General features: G+C 35.0%; 4 protein-coding genes across 4 annotated transcripts; all 4 read right to left on the bottom strand.

Moving 5' to 3' along the window:
- Positions 1–1,547: 1,547 nt before the first annotated feature.
- EV154DRAFT_559695 (uncharacterized protein) lies at positions 1,548–2,188 on the bottom strand (the record flags this gene model as incomplete). The annotated part of the gene is made up of 4 exons (XM_051605567.1): positions 1,548–1,595; positions 1,665–1,724; positions 1,786–2,083; positions 2,142–2,188. 4 exons carry the CDS (start codon positions 2,186–2,188, stop codon positions 1,548–1,550), a joined length of 453 nt encoding a protein of 150 aa, XP_051461695.1.
- EV154DRAFT_496495 (uncharacterized protein) lies at positions 2,142–3,208 on the bottom strand. Its single transcript, XM_051600153.1, has 3 exons — positions 2,992–3,208; positions 2,507–2,967; positions 2,142–2,446 (listed from the first exon to the last, which is right to left on the bottom strand). Exons 2-3 carry the CDS (start codon positions 2,836–2,838, stop codon positions 2,311–2,313), a joined length of 468 nt encoding a protein of 155 aa, XP_051461694.1. The 5' UTR covers positions 2,839–2,967; positions 2,992–3,208; the 3' UTR covers positions 2,142–2,310.
- A 71-nt stretch (positions 3,209–3,279) lies between these two features.
- Positions 3,280–3,831, bottom strand: EV154DRAFT_39183 (uncharacterized protein). Its single transcript, XM_051595123.1, has 3 exons — positions 3,763–3,831; positions 3,496–3,644; positions 3,280–3,443 (listed from the first exon to the last, which is right to left on the bottom strand). The coding sequence occupies exons 2-3, from the start codon at positions 3,610–3,612 to the stop codon at positions 3,339–3,341; spliced, it is 222 nt and encodes a 73-aa protein (XP_051461693.1). The 5' UTR covers positions 3,613–3,644; positions 3,763–3,831; the 3' UTR covers positions 3,280–3,338.
- A 2,093-nt stretch (positions 3,832–5,924) lies between these two features.
- EV154DRAFT_458354 (uncharacterized protein) lies at positions 5,925–7,224 on the bottom strand. Its single transcript, XM_051597442.1, has 2 exons — positions 7,158–7,224; positions 5,925–7,097 (listed from the first exon to the last, which is right to left on the bottom strand). Exons 1-2 carry the CDS (start codon positions 7,194–7,196, stop codon positions 6,036–6,038), a joined length of 1,101 nt encoding a protein of 366 aa, XP_051461692.1. The 5' UTR covers positions 7,197–7,224; the 3' UTR covers positions 5,925–6,035.
- Between the last annotated feature and the right edge of the window lie 1,388 nt (positions 7,225–8,612).

Genomic DNA, 8,612 nt, shown 5'->3' with positions numbered 1-8,612 from the left:
ATACAATTGAATGGGCCTGGACTATAAAATATTAATAGATCCTGAGCACAAATATTACTCTTTTCATTTGATGTTATAACTGTTGATCCCTCTGACTAATATTTATATACTCAGTATTGAAGGGCTAAAATTAAAGACATGTTGATTATTTACTATCACCAGATTATTACATCATAATCCAATAAGGCGCTTACTATTCTCCCTAGAACTATCCCAGTTCTTTATATAAATATCCATAGTTTTTCTCATAGACCATCAATATTTTTGAATACATTGAGATACGTTTTTAATTATATTTTTTCGTCCATAATAAAATGGTATCCAAGTTCTAACAGTATCAATTTTGGTTTATTTTTTATTTTGTTCTCCATGCAAAACTGTCATGAACCGCTTAGGTTTTCAGTTGCATATTATCATGCAAAATGTCTCAGATCATTATTGAAACCCAACTAGCCCATTGTCCCTGTTCCACCTGTTCCACCTGTTCCCTGTTCTCTGTCTCCTGTCACACATGTCACTTCACTATTGTATCCTGTCTAACGTCTCTGTTCCAAATAATGTATCTCCGTTATCCCTTGTCCTTGTCAAACCCATTTAACACCCGTTCCCTTTGTACCTCTGCCTTTGAACTCCCTTGTAAAACATTAATAATATCAGCCCATGTTATCCTCTGCATCTTTCCCCGAAATTATCTGTATCTATGCCCGCTACCCAAAAGATGTCCCAAACTCAATATGACTAATAATCTGTCTCTGTATATCTGATCCCCGAACCCTTGTTTACCCGATCTGTCAATTAATATAAATAACAGCATGTTTATTTATTCTTATTTCTGTATTCAAGATCTTATCTATTTTTCCTGTTTCTTTGAATAAACCTTTTTCTACCTACATTCCTTTTATATATATATTAATACTAATAGATATATAATTTCTCTTTGCCTTGTCCCTCACCTTAATAATCATTCTGTTCTGCTCTTGCCCCGCCCCGCTCCTGACAAAAACAGTAAGTAAAATTATAAGGCAGTATATAAGTAGTTTGAGACTGTTTTTAAGATTATCTTTATTATGAAATAAAATGAACAAGTATTTATATAAAAAAGACTATCTGCTGTACCACTATCTTTAGTGTATCTTTGAAGTTGTTATCATTTTCCCAGTGTGTATCCTGTTACCTTTAACTGCTTATTTTGTAAATATGTTACACTTGGAATTACTGTCATCTTAAACACATTGTACTTCCATATCTTCAGTAAGCCTTAGTCATTGTGTTCTTGTAACCTTGTGATATGATATGATAGTACTAACTATCTATATTGGGTAATTGATCCCTTAATCATTCTTAATGTATTGATGTCATAGATATGGATTTATTTAATGTAGCAACAATATAGCAGATCACCACAGAGTTCATTGTCAATATTGGGTAAATTATGGGCAGCTTTTTTAAACATGAGAACATGAAATCATATTGGGCGCATTTTTTTTTTATTATAAATAAGACAATTAAAGTCCTGAATTTGAGGATTTTATCTTGGATGATAGTGGTTAACAGTAAATTGATGTTTCGTTGTAAAAATAAACGAAATGCAATGTCTGTTTGTGTACGTGTACAAAACAAGAGCTAAACATAATGGAGCCTAGTGTGGGGCTATTAGTCATTACAAGACCAAGATTCTCTTTGACAAGATCCTTTTGGACCAGTTGGGTATCTAAAATACCGCCCTAAAGACAAACGGTTAACATGATTATAATTTAGATGTCCTTCATATTATTGATTACATACAAACAAGGTCGCCAACAGTTCCAGATATTGTACGATTTGCAGCCTGTCATTCCAGTTGGTGGGAAGCTTTGCCGATCGTTTCTCCACAAAACTCCAGTGCGATTCATCGTACAATGATAGTTCCAACAATGTCACCTGGGTCTTGATAACTTGTACGGAAAAAACCTTAAGTCTCTTGAACGTCGACACAGAAGCGTTCTTATAGTGCATGGCCTCTTTCTTTAAAGTGGCAACACCACATTCTAAAATCTTAAGCGAATCTTCAATGGTGTGAGTTGTATGTTCCTTGAGCCGGCCACTATATAACCACAAGAGTAAATTTTTATTGTATTTTATCTTATTTAAATGTACTTTACCTTGATGATTCAATGACAATTAACTCCATATTATTTTGTGCAGACATTAAGGAGTCCCAGACATTAAGGAGTCCCAAACATTCAAAAAAATCATTTCCGGAATTTTTCTCCCAGCCAAAAATTCCGGGACGGACCATGATTTTCGGTGAAGAAAATCCATGGACGATAATTATCGGGCAGCAAAAAAAGTAGACCCCCCAAGTATTCCCAAAGCATCAATATATTTGCTGGGGGGAGCAGCACGGAGATCGTAATCATACTCTGCCATATTCATGGTCTTAGTTGAGCGAAACTCAGTCTCACACCTGCAATAGATAGATATATGTTAAATTTTCTTTTTTCTATATTTTTTTTTTCTACCATACCACTTGAATTCAATAAAGCCTGTATTCTTGGCCAAAGACAGCATGGATGGAATTACGTTCTCAATGAAGTACGTTCTTTCATGGTTGTTGGCATGTTCAGGTATTGTCTTCGTTATCAGATGGAAGGAGCAGAGCGTGTATCTTGCGACATTTAAAAACGTCTGTGACCTTTGGTCCAGATTGTCAACATTTGTTACCCATAGTGTGGAATTGAATTCATCGAATGGAATTTCTTCCAGCAAATAGACTAAATGGTCTAGCAGCTTGAGTGAATTAAGGGACTTGTTGCTACCTTGATCCTGTTCATACTGATGGTATTGTGCGCTTGACATCGTGTTGCTTTTTGAAAATGAAGTACCAAAATGAAATAATTTGGTGGGCTTCAGCACCAATACCGCCAACACCGAGTTTTTCACCAATTCCACCACACAGAGCTTCACCCATTCCACTACACAGAGCTTCACCCATTCCACTACACAGAGCTTTACCAATACCACCAAAGACAGGTACACCAACACCGAGAGCTGCACCAACACCGAAAGCTGCACCAACAACGAGAGCTTCACCTACACCCAGAGCCTGGTCGACACCCAGAGCCTGGTCGACACCCGGAGCTTCATCGATACCTGCACAAAGAGCTCACCACCGTATTTTCACTTTGGATCTTTCTTTTTTACATTGCTCAGCGTGTACTGATGGCATTGACATCTGGTAACGGTTGGATCCCTCAGCCACTTCAAATTCGGCCTACATAAGAATGAAACTAATATTAAAAATAGTCATATGAATACGTTTTTTAGCTTACAGGTATGGTTCTACGAGCTTCGGTGTTCTACATAAGACTGGAAAGTGAGTATATATTTAAACTATTAATGACATAAATACATACCAAGGCACAATTGCCATCATCAATTTCATCGGCTCGTCTTTTACCTAACTGTAAGAATGATGAGATACCTATGAACTTGCCATATACTATTAATACATACTGATTTACTGTTAAATACAGCAAATTTGGGATGCACATTTATTTGGCCGTGGTTATTTAGAACATCCGCCAATCTTTCACTGTATGAATTATACAGGAAGAAATCAGCGCTTGTCATATGAAATTTGACATCGCTGAAATCTATTATTACTTCATTTGATACTGTCAGTAATTGAGGCGCACTATCTTCCAAAGCCTTAGCAGACAAAGACATTAAATTATAAACGTCATTATCTTCAAAGGATTTGTATGAACTTCTAGGACTTACCACTGTAAATAGCTGCGATCAGACTGTAAAAAGCTGGACCCTATGAAAACTTAAGGCAACTTGCAAATTACTGTTTTCATAATTTTCCTGTGTCACCAGTACCGGCGAGATTGCTTGCTTATAGCAAAAACAACTTCAGCCCCATTGATCGATATCAAGGGGCTCTCATTATTATGGTGTAATCATCCGCCTTTTTGATTGCTTGACCATGTCTATTATAGCCTTTGTCAGAAATGCGGCCTGGCTTATATTAAAATAATAATATCATAAGATACTTACTAGTGGTAAACGAAGGGGATTTAAGCAGGCGAAAATGACTTTTATTTGTACAACAAATACAAAGCCTTCCTTTCCATAAACAAAAGAGCATGCAATTGAGAGTTGATATGATTGAATAGTTTATAAAGTATACACTAACAAAATAGATTATACAATAAAGGGGAGAAATAAAGGATAACCGACATGAAATGAAGAAGGTGAAAAAAAGGTGATATATTTATATTTATAAGATAACATGAATCCCCGCAGCTGAAACATTGATTAATCTTAGATGGTGACTCATAATATGGACTGTCTTGGAAGAGCCCAGAACGTTTTGTACAATGGTAGTTTTAAGACTCAGTATGAGGCTCTGGAACGTTCTAGGTGTTGGGGACACCGGGTCACGCGCAAAGTTAAAAGCCTGTGATACATGATAGCCTCCTACATGAAACCCTTCATTCTTCATTCACGTAAACAACTTTGTTAAGTAAACAATCAAATTGTTTTATTTTGACGTCCTATGTAAGTGATGCAAATGATGTGGTGTGGACAAAAGTTTTGAAATCATCTGGATGGTATCTAGTGTCAAATTACTGTCTACTGTAATTAAAAGTGTTTAACAATGGATATTTTTTTTTTGCACAGATAACTGGGAGTTCATACAATTAAAATGATTACAGATGATGAAACTAAATATCTGATATAACAGATGCACTGTATATAGACGTCCAATTAAAATCCGTGACTCAAGTTACTTTTAACGTGCCAAATCGCAGTCTACTATTTTCAGATGTTTCGATATAAAGTAAACACCTAAACAGATGGCTGATTGAATAAACAATTAAATTATACTGACATAATTCAGCTCTTGTTTGTCAGTTTAAAAATAAAACTTGTTCACTTACTAAGGGTTTCAGAATTAAAAACCTTAAATTTTGCAAAAAATATTTCTGCATGATTGATTAATGATTCATTGTCAGACTTTGTAGCAAAGGAGTTGCAAAAATAAAATAACCTGACTATCTTATGATGTATCATTATATTTCACTAATTCATATCCTTATTTAAAACCTAACATTGTGAGAGATACAAAGTATCACAATTTATTTTTTCGTATTTTCATTGAGGGTGATGAATATAATTGGCGTAAAGAGTTACGCGCAAACTTGTAAATTTTGAATAGACTAGCGTAAGTACAGCTGACAAAAAATATTTATATTAAGAGTTTTCCGATGCAATGTAACATTAGATGGCTGCTTCCGAAGCAAAGTTAATCATCATCATCTATATTTGACAGGTATTTTAGGCCAAGTGCATGTTTTAAGGCAAAGCCAAGGTATAGGAAATGTCACAATGTAAAGGGTTAAATGAAGCACACTCATAGTCGCTGTAGTTAACAGAAAAGCCTTTTTATAAAATATCATTAAAAATAAATTTAATCGTTTTCTTAAAGCTCAATTCTTCGTGATTTCCTCGACATCCTTTTATCAGTGTGTACAATAAGTTATCATTTAACATTACTGTGGATAAGCTTAAAAAGGTCTCTCGTTGCTACTCTAACTTTCAATGAAACTTTAACTTTCAATGAAACTTTATCATATGTAAGCAGATTTACTTGTTGAGGCGAAATAGCCCACGTTTCACTGCATATGAAGGTAAACATGAGTACTGCGAAAATCGTATGCTTTTTTTTTTTTTTTTTTTTTTTTTTTCTAATGATGTATTTTAAAATACCTTTTGATTGAACCTTTTCCGATATGCAAACACAGTTAATCTTTTGATTATGCTAATATTACGCTTAGACTCAACCGACTCCGTCTCCAACCACAAACAATCCTTTCGTGGTATTGAGCAGCCTGAAAACCAAAATAAATATTTTGAACGTCAAAACTATGACCTCTCCTATTTAATAAAACTTATTTTATTCCTGCTATTAATTGGAACATATTTACAAATGTGATATAAGCATTGCTGCCCGTGGGTGGGAGGGTGGATGGGGAGGGGGGTAAAAGCTAATTATAGAAAGAGCAATGACGATGCTTTTGATGATGTCTCTTCTTTGATTTTAACAGGTGTCGAACTAACTCCTTGGCAGCTTCCTTGACTTCGTCCACAACATCAATCCAATAATTTATCTTAAAAGGACTTTGTATCAATTCATTTTTTGCGTTATTCCATATACGATCCACAAAAGTCTTTGATTTTTTCAACAAATCATACACACGTTCGACATCTTGAATTCTTAAAAGGTGATCTGCGGTATACTTTCTAAATGCCTTGGACAGTTCTTGGTTGTCTTGATTATTCTTGATATCTCTGGATAAGTTTTGCAGATGAGTCTGGATATAACGTCCAAGATTACGAAGACGATTGGCTATGTCTGCATTGAACATTTTGTCATGAATATACTTTGTTCGTTCGATAGCATCGAGACGGATGCTTTCCAGTGGAATACGAAGTTCACCTGACAATGTGACAATTCGGTCAAAGTCGGAATTAACCTGATCCAAAGTCGCTCCAAACTGTTGGTTACAGTCGATGATAAATTTATTAATAGCACGTTCCAAAGTAACACAACCTGCTGTCATAAATAAAGAGTCCATCAATTCTGCGTCAGTAGATGTTTCGACGAGATCCATGGTTGATGTAAGCAATGAGTCCAATTCAAGTGTAAGGTTAGCGAAATGATCAGTTAAGGCATCTCCTGATGTTTGGGCCCAACCAGCAACTTCGTCGCGGATGGCAGTATAGCGAGGTCGAGAAATTAATGGGGAAGAGCGTAAAACCTTGGCAATATGTTTGCGACGCGTAACAGTGTCCTCCTTCCAGAGAATCTCGGGATAGACCCAGGAAGGCAAGTACTTTGCAAAAGTAAAAGTTATGTCATGGATGGAGTATTCAGTAGAGGGTCTGATGTTCTTGTTAGCCTTTAGCTCTCTTTCGGCGTTATCAGCTAAAGCTTGAACAGATGAGAGATAGTTGATGGTGCGTTGTTTGTAATTTTGCACGGTATTAACAATAAGTTGATGAGGTAATGGGCTTTCCTTTGTAATGATTTCTGCCTGTACGAAGACCTAAAAAAATAAAGGTTAACACACTTAAAATATGATACCTTTTGTATTAAGATAACTTACAGAAAGCACCAATGCAAGCATAAAGAGTAAAAACCTCATTTTAAACGTGATAAAGAAGGTAAAGGATTAAAAAATGAAAATGTCTACACCGACGTATATTTGTAAATTTTTCTACGTATTTTTAGGTCACCTGATCCATTCTTTCTCTTACATACTTTTGATCTTTAGCCTTGTACGAACGACGACCCACTGGATTTTCTTCCCTAATGTTTACAACTGGAAACGGGAGGTATTGCTTATATTTAAAAGACTATCCGTAGCTTTGATAAAAAAAAAAGGTAATATTTTAGCGTTTTTATAAAAAACAATTGTTATTAACTAACCTTTCCCAATGTTATTACTTCTCTTTAAAAAGGTAGTGTTATACGATTTGGATAAAAAAAAAATGAAGAGAAGAAGGGAAGGAAAAAATGTTTGAATGGTTTTTATTTGCAGACTGATAAAAAAGCGTTCGTATACATCAAATAATTCAATTGTTTATTTAACCAGAAGATCGAATGAACGAGTTTTATTAAGGACAGGGACAACCAAAATGCACGTAGTCACAACGTAAGATCTGTGATTTGGCTATCGTTTAGACTTGGAAACAAGAATACATCATTAAAAACAACATGATAATTACGAATAAATGTATATTGAATGATTTTTACTTGGTTTGATAATTTTACCATCACTCCTTTGCCTTTAAGCTCGTTTGATCTTAATCTTACGCAGAAATATTAAGGTCAAGTCTAAACGAGTAGCTGAAAGTAAGCTATAACACACATATACTGGTTTAAACTAAGCTGGTTGTGATAAATCTGTATCTAGGTCAAGTTATTAAGTTATATTGACCTCTTGGTGTCTATTAAAGCATCATAATCCCAACATTACGACTACGCGCACCCTGGCTGTCCCCGATAAAAAAAAAAAGACGTACGTGTAGACATTCTCGGTAGTATTGAATATTGATATAAAGTAGTGGAGATGTGACCTTGTCTTGAGACGTAGTCCAAGTTGATTGGATGTTGTCAACATATATACATTGTTGCAGATAATGAAGGAAGGTTTAGGACCGAGACTACCTTATATCTATGACGGTAGTATAAATGTGCTAAAGGTTGGAATCAAAGATACATATTCGGTGGATATTCGATCAGATATTGCGGTAATCAAATATTGGATAGATAATAGTATTCGTTTGGATGAATAACTACAAGAGCATGTTGTAATTAAATAGTGGTTAAGATCGTGGCAAGTGAAATGTAAAATAGATGAATCTAGTAAGGAACAAGAAAATTGCTGATGAGTGTATCACTTTTTTTAATTTTAAAAAGTACACAAACAAACAAAAAGTAAGGCGTGGGGATTAGACAGGTTTCTTTATTCTTTTTATCACTCCGCTATTCATATAAATATGATTAGCCCTTTTAAATTGTTGAAGTTTTCTTTCTTAGCGTTTATATCTTCTTTTTA

This window comes from Mucor mucedo (genome assembly GCF_025094135.1).
Source record: "Mucor mucedo strain NRRL 3635 chromosome Unknown EV154scaffold_12, whole genome shotgun sequence".
NCBI classification, from domain to species: domain Eukaryota; kingdom Fungi; phylum Mucoromycota; class Mucoromycetes; order Mucorales; family Mucoraceae; genus Mucor; species Mucor mucedo.
Note: the sequence above shows the minus strand (reverse complement) of the source record. Positions and strands in the feature narration are given on the sequence as shown.